Genomic DNA, 17621 nt, shown 5'->3' on the forward strand with positions numbered 1-17621 from the left:
GCTGAACCGAACCGTCTGGTATCAATTCCCCCCTTTGAAAGTAGTTAGATTTATTATCTCACTACTTCCATATACTTTTCTCAATGATTCTCTTAACACAACCCACGCAGATCCCTATGATAACTATAATAACAACTACATAAACTATTCCCTCTAACAATGCGGCTAACCATCCTTTTAGAGAAAATCCACCTAATTCTTGCAGGATTTTGTTGAGCCTACTATTTTCTGCTGCATCGCTGATTGCCCTGCTGTCTTTTGCTACTCTCTTCATTTTATCCAATTGCTCTTGCAGGTTATCAGTGATGTTTGGGATGTGGATGCAGCAGTGCTCTTTGTCTAACTTAAGATATCCACACACTCCTTGTTCTTTGACTAATAGCAAGTCTAAGGCTGGTCTATATTGTAGAGTCATTTTAGTATTGGCTTGGATCTGTTTGTTAACAATTTGGAATCCCTTTTGAGTGGCTCTTGATAAAGTTTCTACTTGCCACGTTTAGATTTTCTATTAGCATCCAATTTTCTAAAGCCATCAGTCCTGGTAAAAGAAAACTTTGAAATCCCCATTCAAGTTGTGACCCCAGGGGATAGACTGACTGGCTGAATGAGGAATTGGGATACATGCTGTTACACTAGTAAGATTGCGCATTCTACCAAACCCTTGTATCAGAGTTAGAATTAAGTTCTTATTTATGACTGTATTGGCCTCTCCATCTGTATCAATTTCTGCATTTCCGAACATCACTGCAAGGGAGATAACCCCGAACCTTGTGATCCCTGAGTTAATCTTAAACATAAAGGTACTTGTTTTACAGTCCATTCTGATTCTGGTGATGAAGCTGGTTTGATCCTGCTGTGATGTATCCACGGAGTGACTCCCTCGAGCTTGACAGCTGTGTAGGTGGTGAGCAAAATCTGGAAAGGTCCTTTCCACTTCTCTTTTAGCAGTTCATCTGACCATGTCCTCAGGTACACCCAGTCTCCTGGTTGGTATTGATGCACAGGCATGTCCAGGGATAACAGTGTGCACACAGTGAGGTACCTGTGAAGAGAGGACAAAACCTTTCCTAGAGAGATAACATATTCTTTCAGATAATGTTTCCCCATGATCTCAGGATCAACTCCTGTTTCTGTCACCTGATAGGGTTTACCATAAATGATTTCAAAAAGATTAACCTTTTCTTTAGTTTTAGGATTCATAGCAAAGCTAAGGGTAAAGCACCTGGCCATTTTATCTGAGCCTCTTGGCAAATTTTTACTCATCTGTTTATTTAAGCTTTGATTCATTCTTTCTACTTTTGCACTTGATTGAGGTCTCCATGGGGTACGGAGGTTCCATTTTACCCCTAACACTTTAGCCAAACTTTGAACAGCTTCTGATACAAAGTGTGGGCCCCTGTCTGAAGATAGTCCCATAGGTACCCCAAATCTTGGTATTATTTCTTTAAGTAATATTTTTGTTACTTCTCTTGCCTTGTTGGTGCGACAGGGGAAAGCTTCTGGCCAGCCTGAAAAAGTATCTATCATTACTAAAAGATACCAATACCCATTTGGCCGCAGTAATTCGGAAAAGTCTATTTGCCAATAGTCTTCTGGATTGTTTCTTCTCTTTGTTGCTCCTGATAAAGGTCTCTGCTGGAGTATGTTTGTTCCATTGCCTGCAAACAGTCATGTGTTAATTTTTCCTACCAGGACCTGTAGTTAGAAAGGTTGCTGGATTCAGGATGCTGGTTACTTTTAGCTCCACATCATCTTGTTCCAGAAGGATGGCTTGATATTTCAGCATCTGTATCGGTGACAGCCAGTGTCCTCCTTTTTGTTCTAGAACAGTTGTAACTGCATGGGACACAAACACAGTTAGCTTTTGCCCAAGTGTCAATTTTCGGGCCTCTTGGATCAGTAGTACTGTAGCTGCCACTGCTCGGAGGTATGCTGGCCATCCCTTACTGACATTGTCTTGTTGTTTTGAAAAGTATCCCACAGGTCTTTTCCATGATTCTAGTTTCTGGGCCAACACTCCCAGAGCAATATGCAATCTTTCATGTACAAATAGTTCAAAGTTCATTATCCAGAGGCGGCACCATCCGGCCATCCCTAGAAATGCTCTAAGCTCCCGCTTTGATTTGGGTTCCGGGATTTGGCAGATAGCCTCTTTTCTTTCAGTTCCCAGATTACGTTGACCCTGGGAAATTGTGAATCCCAAGTACATTACTTCTTGCTGGGTTATCTGTGCCTTTCTCCAGGAGACCTTGTACCCTGCCAGTCCCAGAAAGTTTAGAAGATCTTTTGTTATCTGTATGGAATCCTCCCTGTTACTTGCTGCTACCCGTATATCATCCACATACTGCAGTAAGGTGATGTTTTCATGCATCCTCTGCCAGTTCTCTAATTCTTTGGCCAATTGATTTCCAAAGATTGTAGGACTATTTTTAAATCCTTGCAGCAACACTGTCCAGCACAGTTGAGTTTTTCTACCAGTTGTGGGATTTTCCCATTCGAAAGCAAACAGTTCCTGACTTTCGGCTGCCAGTGGGAGACAAAAGAACGCATCTTTTAGGTCTAATATGGTAAACCATTTATCTGTTTCCTTCAGAGTGGTTAAAAGAGTGTACGGGTTTGCCACTACTGGGTGGACATCCTGCACGATTTGATTTATAGCTCGTAAGTCCTGAACCAATCTATATTCTTCTGAATGAGGTTTCTTAACCGGCAGTATCGGAGTGTTGTATTCTGATTGGCATTCTCTTAGTAACCGGTCGGGCGTCTGGTTTCAGCTGGATGATTACTGGCCCTGCCGCTCGGAATCGTCCCGGTGTTCCTGAGGCCCATACAAAAGGTGACACAGCATCTTCTGGTATCTCCTGTAACTTGGCTTCCTTCTGTAATATAAAAACTTGGGCATCCAAAGCTTTATTTTCAGGGATATGGTTTTGGATTTTTCCTTTTGTAAAAGTAATTTGTGCATTCAATTTACTTAGCATATCTCATCCTAACAGCGGCATGGGGCAATCTGGTATGCAGAGAAATTGATGGGTTAACACCCTTTTCCCAATTCCAAATTTTAAAGGCTGGAAAAATGACCTATCTTCTTTCTGCCCTGTGGCACCAATAATTGGCATGCTTTAATCACTCAAATTACCTTTGCATGTATTTAATACTGAATAGATAGTTCCCATGTCTACTAAAAATTTTACTTTCTCATTTCCCAATCTTACTATAACCAGGGGTTCTGTTGGGGAGGGTTTCGATTCTTCCCCCAGTCCTTCTCAGTCTGAATCTAAAGTCAGCATGTTAGCAGCTTTCCTTGGCATTTTCCCAAGGCCTCGCTGACGTGATTGTGGACACTCCTTTTTCCAGTGCCCTTTCTGCTTGCAGAAAGCACACTGATTTTTTTTTTTTTTTCTAATTGCTTTGCAGCACCTGGTACTTCATTGGAAGATTTTCTTCCCTTTGCACTCCCCCGATAATTCCGTTCTCTAACCTTATTATTTTCCTGGGCTATAGCTGCTGCCAGTTGCTGGTTGTTTTTAAACACCTTTTTTTTTTTCTTTTTTTTTTTTTTTTCCTTCCTCTAACTTTTCTCTGTTGTTATACACTTTCCAAGCATTTTCTAACATTTTGTCTAGCGAGCAGGCATATGCCCCCTTTATTTTCTGCAGTTTTCGTTTTATATCTGCACTAGATTGTCCCATAAAAATATGTATTAACGAGACAGCATCTACATCATTTTCTGGATTCATATCGGTGTATTTTCTTGCAGCCTCTGTTAGTCTTTCAAGGAAAGAGGAGGGATCCTCATTCTTTCCTTGAATGACCTGACACAATTTAGACCAATTCTTTAACTTTGGAATAGCATTCCGAACACCATGCAAAATCAATCGTTAGTATTCGGTCAATAACAACCTCTGTTCATTGTCCCTTCTATGACCAACTAACATTTGAACATCCTCCTCATTCTCCTCCTCCTCTCTTTTCTCCTTATACTTGTTGCACCGCTTGCTGATGCTGCATGCTGAACAACAACACTTAGGCACTTTCTTTTTCCCTGCCTCTACCACCAATACCTCACCTTTGCTTACAATCAAACCACATTCCTTGCACACATCATAATCATCCCGTAATGCAAAGAACAAATTCACATACGGCATCTCATCCCACTTTTTCTCTCGTCTACAGAACAGCATTAATTGCAGTATTGTGTTGTAATTTATACTCCCGTTCTTTGGATTTTTCTCCTTATCATTTACGATATACAAAGGCCACCAGTGATTACAATATTCTATAAGCTGCCTCTGGGTGAGAGTGTCTCCCCCCCCACACCTTTTTCCAATGTTTCAATATACATCCTAGAGGAGATTTTTCAGAATCCCCCTTCCACCAAGGGGTTGTTACTCATTGGAAAATAATATCAGAACACAAAAGCAGTGTTAAAACACAGAGACACAAAAGCAACGTTAAAACACAGAGACACAAAAGCAACGACTTAACACAGACACAAAAGCAACGACTTAACACAAAATAACACGATGCTGAGGACTCAAACCCCTTATACCATTTTCAGGTGACTCAAATCCCTTATACCACTTTCAGTGGGACTCTAATCCACCCCCTCAGTAGACTGTTTGTTTCCCATTTTACAAAGTTTCAAAATTAACACGAATACCCGAACAAAGTTATAAGAGTACCACAATTACCACAATTACAAATAAATCTATCACAGTTCAAAGCCGGACTGGCTGTTAAACTGATAGCAAACAGTAAACGGCAAAATGCCGCTCACCCCCCCTTTTTCTCCTTTCCCTCCCCCGAAAGGGAGGAATGGAGAACACAGAGAGAAACTTGCAAGCTGAAAGTCAAAAGCAGTTTCGCTAAGCAGCAATGAATATACAAATATATACAAAACCAATATTCAACCAAAATCTGGACTCCGGGCATCCCCGTAGTAGCGTACGGATTATCACAATTGTGCACACCAAAACCAATAGCTTAACAACGTGCACTTAATTCAGGTACAACTTCTTTGTAAGCAACCAAACAACCAAGTAACCAAATTAAAATACCGGTACCAATACTCACAACCAATGTCGTTAATATCCCAGATAGCTATTAGCTGTCTCGGAAACTCACCCGACCAGGGAATTGGAGGCTTCCCCGAAAATACTCCGGTGCGCGCTGGAGTCCTCACGATTCCTCTGGTCTGTGGAGATTCCGGAGAGCTGATCCCATCTGGGTCGCCAAATTCTGTTACCGAAAATGGTAACCAAGAAAACTCTCTAAACCAAATGGTAGTTTAGAAAGCTGACATTGGTTTATTGCAGCGCTGGGTGCATGGGGGATCTCTCCTCCTAGCATGCACACCTAAGAACAAAAGCTTGCTCCTTATATACATAATCCCAAGAAAAGCCCACACATTCCAAAAAAAAACCTTATGCATAACACGTTATGTAATGCATTACGTAATGTCTTTACGCATGCGTACTAAATTGGGGAAGGGGTCTGGGGTGGTCTCTGGGGGTCGCTGGTGGTCACAATTCCCCTTTAATTGTGCTTGTGTGCAAACGCGGTCGAGGCCTTCTTGTTTACAAGTACATCTGTTCCCAAGAAGAAGATATCGTTTTGAACTTATCACTCCTCTGACACAAGAGTTTATGAATCAAGTTAATTTAGACATCACAAAGTTGTTTTTTACAGTTTTGTTTTGTCTTTTGGCCTTATATAATTAGCAGAGACCTTTGTTTTTCTAAGACTAAGCGTAAACAGCATGAATCATTATTTACTAGAACCTTGTTATCAATCCCATAAACAAACTCTTATCTACAAAACATGTAGTTTGCTTCAGAAGCTATTGTTATTATTCTAGCTAAAAGGAAAATTATTGTCAGGAAAGTTTGTTCTGTGTAAAGGTAACACAGAGCAAGCCTTTAGAGCCTACTCTGAGGCCTACTCTTGCTAAACCGTTGCTAACTCTGAGGCCTGCTCTTCACAGAATCACAGAATGTTAGGGATTGGAAGGGACCTCGAAAGATCATCTAGTCCAATCCCGCTGCCGGAGCAGGATTACCTAGACCGTATCACACAGGAACGCGTCCAGGCGGGTTTTGAATGTCTCCAGAGAAGGAGACTCCACAACCTCTCTGGGCAGCCTGTTCCAGTGTTCGGTCACCCTCACTGTAAAGAAGTTTTTCCTCATATTTATGCGGAACCTCCTGTGTTCCAGCTTGCACACATTGCCCCTTGTCCTGTCAAGGGATGTCACTGAGAAGAGCCTGGCTCCATCCTCATCACACTTGCCCTTTACATGTTTATAAACATTAATGAGGTCACCCCTCAGTCTCCTCTTCTCCAAGCTAAAGAGACCCAGCTCCCTCAGCCTCTCCTCATAAGGGAGATGTTCCACCCCCTTAATCATCTTCGTGGCTCTGCGCTGGACTCTCTCTAGCAGTTCCCTGTCCTTCTTGAACTGAGGGGCCCAGAACTGGACACAATATTCCAGATGCGGCCTCACCAGGGCAGTGTAGAGGAGGAGGAGAACCTCTCTTGACGTGCTAACCACACCCCTTCTAATACACCCCAGGATGCCATTGGCCTTCTTGGCCACAAGGGCACATTGCTGGCTCATGCTCATCCTGCTGTCCACTAGGACCCCCAGGTCCCTTTCCCCTACGCTGCTCTCCAACAGGTCTGTCCCCAACTTGTACTCATACCTGGGGTTGTTCTTGCCCAGATGCAGGACTCTACACTTGCCCTTATTATATTTCATTAAGTTTCTCCCCGCCCAACTCTCCAGCCTGTCTAGGTCCCTCTGAATGGCTGCGCAGCCTTCCCGTGCATCAGCCACTCCTCCCAGTTTTGTGTCGTCAGCGAACTTGCTGACAGTGCACTCTATTCCCTCATCCAAGTCATTAATGAATATATTGAATAGAACTGGTCCCAGTACCGACCCTTGCTAAACTGTTGCTAAATTGAACCGTCTGGTATCATGTCCAAGAAAAATAGCCGAGAGCCAGGCTCCAAAATGCGAACGTCCGCAGATTGCCCCCACAAGATAGGTGCCAGCCCTGTAGGCTGTTCCTTGCTGCAGTCGTCCCATGTCAGCCCTTTCACAGCCCCAACAACAATGGGGCTCCGGGCTTCTTTACCTACCTAAAAGTCCAAGCGATTCACACTACGTCCAAGAAAAATAGCCGAGAGCCAGGCTCCAAAATACGAACGTCTGCAGATTGCTCCCATAAGAAAGTTGCCAGCCCTGTAGGGTACTCCTGCATGAAGTCGACCCATGTCAGCCGTTTCACAGCCCCAACAACAATGGGGAACCGGGCTTGTATACCTACCCAAAATCGAAACGATTCACACTATGTCCAAAAAAAATAGCCGAGAGCCAGTCTCGGAAATGCGAACGTCCGCAGATTTCTCCCACAACAAAGGTGCCAGGCCTGTAGGCCATTCCTGCCTGCAGTCGTCCCCTGTCAGCCCTTTCACAGCCCCAACAACAGTGGTGTTCCGGGCTTGTTTACCTACCCAAAATTCCAAACGTTTCACACTGTTGTCAGAGGATGTAGGGAGGCAACTAGGAAAGCTAAGGCCTCCTTGGAATTAAACCTTGCAAGAGAGGTCAAGGACAACAGAAAGGGCTCCTTCAAATACATTGCAGGTAAAACCAACAGTAGAGGCAACGTAGGCCCACTGATGAATGAGGTGGGGGCCCTGGAGACAGAGGTTTAAAAGAAGGCAGAGTTACTGAATGCCTTCTTTGCCTCTGTCTATACTGCTGGAGGCTATCCTGAGGAGCCCTGGACCCCTGAGGCCCCAGAAGAAGTCAGGATAGAGGAGGAGTCTGTCTTGGTTGATGAGGGCTGGGTCAGGGACCAATTAAGCAACCTGGACGTCCATAAATCCATGGGCCCTGATGGGATGCATCCGCGGGTGCTGAGGGAGCTGGCGGAAGTCATTGCTAGGACACTCTCCATCATCTTTGCTAAGTCGTGGGCAACGGGAGAGGTGCCTGAGGACTGGAGGAAAGTGAATGTCACTCCAGTCTTCAAAAAGGGCAAGAAGGAGGACCCAGGTAACTATAGACCGGTCAGCCTCACCTCCATCCCCGGAAAGGTGATGGAACAACTTGTTCTTGGTGCTGTCTCTAGGCACATCAAGGACAGAAGGATCATTAAGGGCAGTCAACATGGCTTCACCAAGGGGAAGTCATGCTTAACCAACTTGATAGCCTTTTACGAGGACATAACCCGGTGGATAGATGATGGTAAAGCTGTGGATGTGGTCTATCTTGATTTCAGTAAAGCGTTTGACACGGTCTCCCACAGCATCCTCGCAGCTAAACTGAGGAAGTGTGGTCTGGATGATCGGGTAGTGAGGTGGATTGTGAACTGGCTGAAGGAAAGAAGCCAGAGAGTGGTGGTCAATGGGACAGAGTCCAGTTGGAGGTCTGTGTCTAGTGGAGTCCCTCAAGGGTCGGTACTGGGACCAGTTCTATTCAATATATTCATTAATGTCTTGGATGAGGGAATAGAGTGCACTGTCAGCAAGTTCGCTGACGACACAAAACTGGGAGGAGTGGCTGACGCACCAGAAGGCTGCGCAGCCATTCAGAGGGACCTAGACAGGCTGGAGAGTTGGGCGGGGAGTAATTTAATGAAATATAATAAGGGCAAGTGTAGAGTCCTGCATCTGGGCAAGAACAACCCCAGGTATGAGTACAAGTTGGGGACAGACCTGTTGGAGAGCAGCGTAGGGGAAAGGGACCTGGGGGTCCTAGTGGACAACAGGATGGCCATGAGCCAGCAATGTGCCCTTGTGGCCAAGAAGGCCAATGGCATCCTGGGGTGTATTAGAAGGGGTGTGGTTAGCACGTCAAGAGAGGTTCTCCTCCCCCTCTACACTGCCCTGGTGAGGCCGCATCTGGAATATTGTGTCCAGTTCTGGGCCCCTCAGTTCAAGAAGGACAGGGAACTGCTAGAGAGAGTCCAGCGCAGAGCCATGAAGATGATTAAGGGGGTGGAACATCTCCCTTATGAGGAGAGGCTGAGGGAGCTGGGTCTCTTTAGCTTGGAGAAGAGGAGAGTGAGGGGTGACCTCATTAATGTTTATAAACATGTAAAGGGCAAGTGTGATGAGGATGGAGCCAGGCTCTTCTCAGTGACATCCCTTAACAGGACAAGGGGCAATGTGTGCAAGCTGGAACACAGGAGGTTCCACATAAATATGAGGAAAAACTTCTTTACAGTGAGGGTGACAGAACACTGGAACAGGCTGCCCAGAGAGGTTGTGGAGTCTCCTTCTCTGGAGACATTCAAAACCCGCCTGGACGCGTTCCTGTGTGATATGGTCTAGGTAATCCTGCTCCGGCAGCGGGATTGGACTAGATGATCTTTCGAGGTCCCTTCCAATCCCTAACATTCTGTGATTCTGTGGTTTTGTGACTATGACCAAAAAAGAAATAGCCTAGAGCCAGGCTCAGCAATGCGAACGTCCGCATATTGCTCCCACAATAAAGGTGCCAGCCCTGTAGGCTGTTCCTGCCTGCAATCGTCCCATGTCAGCCCTTTCACAGCCCCAAGAACAATGGGGCTCCGGGCTTGTTTACCTACACAAAAGTCCAAATGTTTCACACTACGTCCAAGAAAAATAGCCGAGAGCCAGGCTCCAAAATGCGAACGTCGGCAGATTTCTCCCACAACAAAGGTGCCAGCCCTATAGTCTATTCCTGCCTGCAGTCGTCCCATGTCAGCCCTTTCACAGCCCCAACAACAGTGGGGCTCCGGGCTTGTTTACCTACCCAAAAGTCCAAACGTTTCACACTATGGCCAAAAAAAGGAATAGCCGAGAGCCAGGCTCGGAAATGAGAACATCCGCAGATTGCTCCCACAACAAAGGTGCCAGCCCTGCAGGATATTCCTGCCTGCAATCATCCCATGTCAGCCCTTTCACAGCCGCAACAACAATGGGGCTCCGTGCTTGTTTACCTACCCAAAAGTCCAAACGTTTCACACTATGCCCAAAAAAAGATATAGCCGAGAACCAGGCTCGTAAATGCGAATGTCCGCAGATTGCTCCCACGACAAAGGTGCCAGACCTGTAGGCTATTCCTGCCTGCAATCGTCCCATGTCAGGCCTTTCACAGCCCCAACAACAATGGGGCTCCGGGCTTGCTTGATTCTTCCTCTAGGGCACTTTGTGTTCTGTCATCTTTTCCTTCTTACTTCCCTCCACCCTCTTCCTCTGAAGGATATTTTATCTCCTTACTTTCTGAGGAACAGTTCTCATAGTTTCTGCCTGTGAAACAGTAGGTGCAGACTCCCTGGGCTTATAAGATGGCTTAGGACAAGGAGAGGAGTGCACTAGAACAAGAGCTTGTTGCCTCATGGCAGTATGTGTGTGCTCAGTATTCCCTAGGCAAGAGAGCCATGGGTGAAGAGCACCCCACAGACCTGCCAGGGGGTCAGGAAAGCCATGGCCCCTGGGGTAAGGGAGCAGCTCCTGGGGACTGGCCTCTCTCAAGGCAGCAGGGTTTCCTTTTCACCACCCTGATCCTTTCAGGCACCCCGTACTGACCGTACACAGGCAAGGAGGACATTAAGGCCACATGCCAAACAGAGAGAGCAAAGCACCATTTACAGGGGGAAGGGCTCCTTCTTCACCTTCGTGGCAGAGAAGTTGAGGACCACTCTCAGAAGAGGGCAGTGGGAGAAGTCTCAGGTGTTTTAGCTCTGGGCAGGATTCCTAACCTCCAGCCACTTCCCTCTCCCCTCCTGTTACTGAAAAACACTGGGAAAAGATTTGGAAGCAAACAAAAGTATTTGGGCAAACAAGAGCCAGAGAAGCACATCTTTTTAGTTTAAAAACTCCTAAGGAATACTAGTAAGGGAATTTATTAAGGTGATACGTGTGGAGGCCGAGAGAAATGGTCATTTCCACTAGAATAAGCCAGCAAATCCAGGGTGCTGGTCCAGCCAGAAAGATTGCAGGGCAGAAGTCGGGGACATTCCAGGATGCAGTCTCAGGAGTGATAAAGGAGTAAGAAACAGAAGACCTACAGGGTAAAGGTGCAATCCAAACCAGATAGTTCTATAGTTTTTATTTTAAAAACAGGAAACAACCACATTAATAAGCATATAAAACCCATCCAAAATATTCACAATGCTGTCACAGAAAAATAAAATAGATACCATGTGAGAAAGACCTACACATTTCAGTCCAAGCCAACACACATCTCTAATGCAAAGCATGGAATGCTCTTATGCACAGCTGTAGGGGGAATTTTCTAACATATAGAGGACCATATAGAAATACCATGTCTGGAAGCCCTAGAGGGTCACAGAAAGGGCACAAAAATCTATGTAACTGGGAAAGAAGTCTTATATATGACTTCTGAGAATAAATATCTGGCATGGAAGCCTGATAGAAAGCTAGGGAGAATGGGATATAATAGGATTGCCTTGTGCAAAGCTGGAGTATTTCAAATGAAGTCACAGGAAGTATTTCACAGCAGCAAGTTTTACTGATCTTTGCAACTGTTTCTCATTAGGGAAGGTAGAAATGTCATCCCTCTGGTTACTGAAAGTGACAGACACAAGTCCCCAGAGTATGCATCCATGGGAACTTCTCTGACCTGCTCTGAAGCAGTATGTTGCCAAGAAAGCTGGGGCTATCCATGCTACAACAATTTTGCTGTCATTCCTGCCTTTCTGAGCCTTTCTTCTTTTTACCCACCTTGGAATCTGTGGGTCTGCCTCTCTTCTAGGATATCCAGCGATGAACTCCAGCATGAGTTTTCAGGTAGACCTGAGTTTGATCAAGTCCAAAAACGCAAAATATCTTAGAGACGGAGTTTAAATTGGACCTACCTCTGTACTAGATAGTTTGTGCAGGTCTGGACAGACACGAGCCTGGAGTCTCTCTCAACAGAGCACTGCAGTCAGTGAAGCAAAGCTCCCATCCCTTGATTGCAAGTACACCATGCTACTTTTTGCCTTCCTGAACCGAACTGTGCTAGCTGGGCAGCAAGGACAGGTGTATACATACTCTCGATTGCCTAGCGGTACGACAAGCGGGGACACCAGTGCTTACTGATGTACAATTACTGTCTTCCCTATCCCTTGTAACAGAGGCAGTGTTACAGAGCTGTACACATCTACACAGCATGCTGCACACTGGTGAGCATCACAACATCATGCAGATCTTCCAGAGAGGACACATGGGGCAAAAACATTTGGCCTGCAACGAACCAGTGGACTGAGCAGTACAGACCTTTCACACTGCTAAGCTAGCAAGCTCTGGTCCCTAGTCCTGCACCTCTACCTTTACGAACTTACACATGCCATAACCAACCATGCCTGTGTCCGGAAGGGTCACGCTACATGCCTCTGTCCAGTATTTTTAAGAACAATTGCTAAGAAAATACAGCTTTGGAAAATAATTTTTATCCTTGCACACTTTTAAGTAACAATCTGCAAACTTCAGACTTTCTGACCTACTAGAATACAGTAGAAAAGCCAGAAAAAAATAAAATGAAGGCAGGAAAAGCTACCTTCCAGTTTGCAATCACCACCCTCAGTCATCCCACACACTACTTAACCATGACTGAAAATATAAACTAACAATAGCCATTTGCTGCAGTACCACTTTCCAATCAACATTTGGGAACAATATTTAAAATTGCCTCACAAAACATCCCAAACAACAGAGATTTTGGTGGACAAGCAAACATACCTCTTCTCGCTAGTATGCAATTCTTCGAATGTCTTTCGAAAGGGCACAAATAACTTAAAGGTGTTGTGCATAACTGGCTCTGTTGTACATACCATCCAAAATGCCCAACCTCCTGTTTAGTACCACATTTCTCCTTTACAGTCTTATTGCACCTCAAGTGTACAGAATCTTTTGTTAGAATAGCTATTTCTCTTAAACATCGTCAATTTCATTATCTGTACATTTTTGTACACCATTAAAAAATAAATATTTACAAAGTGATATACAAATAAATAAACTTAAGTAAAAGTACGCTTTCAGTCTGTCTATACAAAAAAAACCAAAAGAGCAGGAAAAAATATGCATGTAACTTGGTCCCTTTTTTCCTGAGGCTGAAAAAAGTGCACACTGGATAGGAAAAAGCAAGCGGATGGCTTTTTGGTAGGCTTGTTAAATTCCAGTGTAACACTGCACACACACACACGCACAGAGTAGACTCAAAGGGCCGGGGACTTGTTTAGTGGGTCACTTCAACTCACTACAAAAATAGTAATTAGATTCAAATAAATAGTGGTCACTGTGTGCATAAGTATGTTAACCCCAAATAGCAATTACAGGTGAGAAAAGCAAAAATATTGCAAGGTCTACTCTGTTCTGATGTTTGTGATAGGGAAGTTGAGATTATTTTTGCAAGTGCCAGGTGCCTTCCAGTACTTGAAAATGGGATCACTCATATCAGATTTGCTTAATGCTGGTAAGCCTGGCAGAATGGGGGAGTATGTGGGTGCAAAGAATAAAATAGCAGCAATTGAGGGGGGTAAAAAATGTCCCGGTTCTCATGGTTTTCTTTGGTCATTCCTTTAATGACTCTTTAATAACGTAGGAGTTGAAGGGGTATGTCATGACTCTTAGGCAACTTCTTTGTTAGGCTGCATGCTGTTCAGCTCCACCATGGGGTTCTTCTCTACAGGTGATGTGGGGCTGCCTTCTGCTTACCCTTCAAAGCCCCTGGAGATGTCTTCAAAAGTCCTGCCCTTGGTCTCCGGCAGTTTGAAGAATGTGAAGACAAAGAAGATGACCAGGAAAACAAGGAAGATGAGGAAGACATAGGAACCACATACTTTCTGCAGGGAGGACAAAAGCAGGAGATTTTAATTTGAAAAGGTCATAAACCTAAATGCAAGGTCATTTGCTGTTGACAGGTCAAAATTCTAACACCTTTCTCCAACAATGCCCTTACTGACTTTTTCTCAACACAGCACTTTTTTAAAATGAAATCAGGTTCCTGTGGGCTTCTGAAATGCTTTAATGTTCCTGGGGGTGACTAAAATTGTGGCTTTTAAAGGGAGAGCCTTGGTGTGCTAATTAAGATGTCTCTTCCAACTATTTGTAAGCTACAAGCAGTTAAGATAGCAGAATACAAGGTGAGCCACAACTCGACCTTCAGTAACAATCAGAATACAGAATCAGGGTCCTCTGGGAAGACTGACCAGCCCTCTGCTCAAATTCGAGGAGATATCAGGTTGTCAAGGGTCATACAGTCAAGCTTTAAAGTCTCCAAGGATGGAGATTCTACAACCACTCTCTGGACACCTATTCCAATGCTGCAGCACTCTCACAATGCTTTGCAAACTGGGTCTTTACCTCTGCATAGGGGAAGAGCATTCCCACCAGAAAATCAGAGGTCCAGTTGGAACAACCAGCCACTGCCATGGCTGCAGGCCGTGGGCCCTGGCTGAAGAGTTCTGCCACGATGAACCAGGGGATAGGGCCAGGGCCAATCTCAAAAAGAGCCACAAAGCCAAAAGTGGCAACAATGCTGATGTATCTGATCCACTCCACAACGTCCTTCAAGGGAACAAAACATGATCAGCTGCAATTTGAGAGGCAAATATGGCTCAGCACAATGTCATCTCCAGAGTCACAACTTTCTCAGATGCACTGTGAACACTGTGGCACAGTTTCCACAGTTAGGAAGTTGTGCTCTCCACCACACACTCAGCTCTAGCCCCAGCTGTACCTGCCTAGAGGACAGAATTGCAGGGCAAGGCAGATGTATAGTCTTCTAGGTTCCCTGATGGGGTCAGCCTGGACCAGCACACTAATTACTCACCTTCAGAGCTAAAGCAACAGTCATAAGAACAGCACACACAGCCATGCCACCCAAACCAACCAAATGAAGGGTCCTGCGCCCTGCACGCTCCACCAGGAACAGCTGGAAACATGGCAGAAGGAGAAAAAAATCCATGACTTTGGCAGTAAGAGCAGAAGAGGCTCCCTTCCTCAGTGTGCTCTGCACCTCTTTCTTTTATCTGCCTGTAGCCCTCAGCGCCAGTCGTGATCTCAATGCAGGTCACTAGGCTGCTCCATCTGGCACAAGTTTTTCCTCTCTGGTTCTTGCTCCTGCCTTCTCTCATCATTCTTTTCCCCCATGCACTCCTTTTCACCCTCCCTTTCTTCTAAAAGGTTAACAATACCTCTTTCTCCTCGCCTCCTCTCCCACAATGCTTTTAATGCACTCTTTTCTTTGTTCTTGTAGGCCATTGCCTAGGCCGATGCTTTGCTACAGCCTGGCTACTTGTCTTCAGTCACATCTCCCAAAAAAACCCAGGCAGACAAGGTCCCTCTTACCATAAGGTCCTGTTCCACTTACCGACACAACAGTGAAGACTGTGTTTACCACGCCAGCTCCAATGGTGACATACACAGGCTGTGTGATACCAGCTCTTTCAAAAATCCCGGTAGAATAATAGAATACCTGGGAAGAGAAGCAAAAGTTAGACACCGTCATGATTCCAGTGTTTGAGAGCATGCATCTTGTTCCCTGCCTAATGGCTAGCAGGCCCAACAGGGAGTTTCTAAGAAGCACTCAGCAGTATAAAGCAGCATGCTTCCAGTCAAGGTTCATTCACTTGATGCAAGGCTGCAATGTCTTGCCAGGGTGTGTATGGGAAAAGTGAAAGCCAGTATGATCTCCACCTTCCATCTTAGCAATCTCTGGAGTTATCGCAAAACAGTGACTTCCAGTCAAGGCACAAAAAAGGGTTTTTGGAAGCACAGTTCTCTCGACATTAGTGGCAAGTGTAGCCAGAGATAAGGTAGGCCCAGAAGATGGGACAGGAAGATAACTCACAGCATTGATGCCTGAGAGCTGTTGGGAGAGCTGCAGCATGATGGCAACGATAATGGCTTGACGGTAGTTTGGAGAACGGAAGAGCTCTGCCACAGTTGCTTTCTTTTCCTGGGACATTTTAGCACTCTCTTCTTTCATCTCCAGGATGTCCTGAGACACATCTTGTGTACCACGGAGCTTCTGGAGAACTGGAGGGAGGAATCCAAAAATGCCAGGTATAATACACACAGAGCCAGCAGGTACCCCCACTCTGCCCTGCTATTTCAGGGAGGGCACACTGGGAAGACTGGACCACCTGCCAGTCAGTGTTTGGGCCTGCTGCGTGGGAAAGACTGAGCCTCTGCATGCAGCCTTGCTCATCTTTTCAACCCAGAGGTCAGGGCACTGTGATCAGCATGGAAACCAGGACCCAGTCCTGCTCATGTTGCTTGATCTCCAAACTTACGTTTGATCCCTTCGTTCTGTTCACATGCTTGCCAGAGCTGACTTCAGCCCTCTGCAGTAGGAGAGGGAAATACCCTCCAAGGTCCTTGTTAAGTGTCAGCCTATTTCCTGCCTTTCAGGAGGAGCTAACAGAGCTGCAGCAGCTGGCCCTGCTACATCCCATCAGGCCAGGTGCCACTCCTCACATCTTAATCCCACCTGGAGTCTCTGTTGGGCTGCCACGTTTCTCACACTTCCTGGCACTGGTGCAACCTAAAGGATGGGAGGGCAGGCCTGGTGCCCTCCGGGAGTCACACCCTGTTCCATCACAGGCTCCAGAGTCAGTCCTGGCCTCCCACTCAAGTTCAGTGCAGGCTGGGAGGCAGAATACAGCTCTGCCCCTTCAGAGATGAGCTCTTACCTGCTTGCGCTTTCTCTTCCTCCATCTTGTTGATCAATAAGAAACGGGGGCTCTCAGGGCAGAAAAGAAGAGCCACGCACTGCAGGATTGCTGGGAGGACCGTGAACCCCAAAAGCAGAGGCCAAAGTGTCTCAGTCCCCATGATTCCCTCCAGGCCAAAGATCTACACCAAGAATTGGAGAGAAATAAAGTGATTTAAATACTCTGATCTGATTCCTCACTCCCATGCCAGTGAATATGACAGGACAACATACTGCACCTGATGGTGAGTGCAGCCCACCTCACCCTCCCCCAGCCCCCGTTTCCCCTGAGGGAAGGATCAGGTTGTGTCAAGCCTACCTGGGCCACCAGGATGCCCACAACAATGCCCAGCTGGCTGAGGGTGCCAAAGGCTCCACGGAGGCTGGTGGGCGAGACCTCACTGATGTACATGGGCACAAAGCCAGTGCAGAGACCACAGAAGAGACCAATAACAAAGCGGCCGATAATCAGTATCTCCACTGCCTTTGCCGTCTTAGAGAAGGCCATGAGAGTGCCACCAGCAAAGGCCAAGATGTTCACCAGCAGCATGGAGTTCCTCCTGCCAGGGTAAAGATGTCAAGACTGAGCTTAAACTGGCAGTACAGTGGGAAAATCACTGGGAGAGGGGTAAATCTACGCATGACCCCATCTCAGAGGTGGGAGGAGAACAGAGTAATTCCCATTCAGCTCCTGCCTTGGCCTGCAACTCTTTCTTTTTGCAGCCCACACATTCTTGCTTCCTTCCTCCCCAGCCTCTGCCACCTCCCACCTCCTCCTCCTCCTCCCTTCCTCTCACCTCTGCCCTCTCCCTCCCAACACTGCATTGTAGGAGGGAAGAATTCCCTAATGGCTCATATCTGGCTTCCCAACTTACCTGCCAAATCTGTTGACAAATAGACTAACTGAGAAGGAGCCAATCAT

At 46.0% G+C, this 17621-nt stretch overlaps 1 protein-coding gene across 1 annotated transcript; it reads right to left on the reverse strand.

Moving 5' to 3' along the window:
- Window positions 1-13694: 13694 nt before the first annotated feature.
- On the reverse strand, window positions 13695-17249 carry LOC137675347 (solute carrier family 2, facilitated glucose transporter member 3). The gene is made up of 7 exons (XM_068421386.1): window positions 17019-17249; window positions 16680-16842; window positions 15836-16023; window positions 15356-15460; window positions 14816-14917; window positions 14347-14550; window positions 13695-13826 (listed from the first exon to the last, which is right to left on the reverse strand). The coding sequence occupies exons 1-7, from the start codon at window positions 17247-17249 to the stop codon at window positions 13695-13697; spliced, it is 1125 nt and encodes a 374-aa protein (XP_068277487.1).
- Window positions 17250-17621: the final 372 nt, after the last annotated feature.

The sequence above is a fragment of the Nyctibius grandis genome, chromosome 33 (assembly GCF_013368605.1).
Source record: "Nyctibius grandis isolate bNycGra1 chromosome 33, bNycGra1.pri, whole genome shotgun sequence".
Classification (NCBI taxonomy): Eukaryota; Metazoa; Chordata; class Aves; order Nyctibiiformes; family Nyctibiidae; genus Nyctibius; species Nyctibius grandis.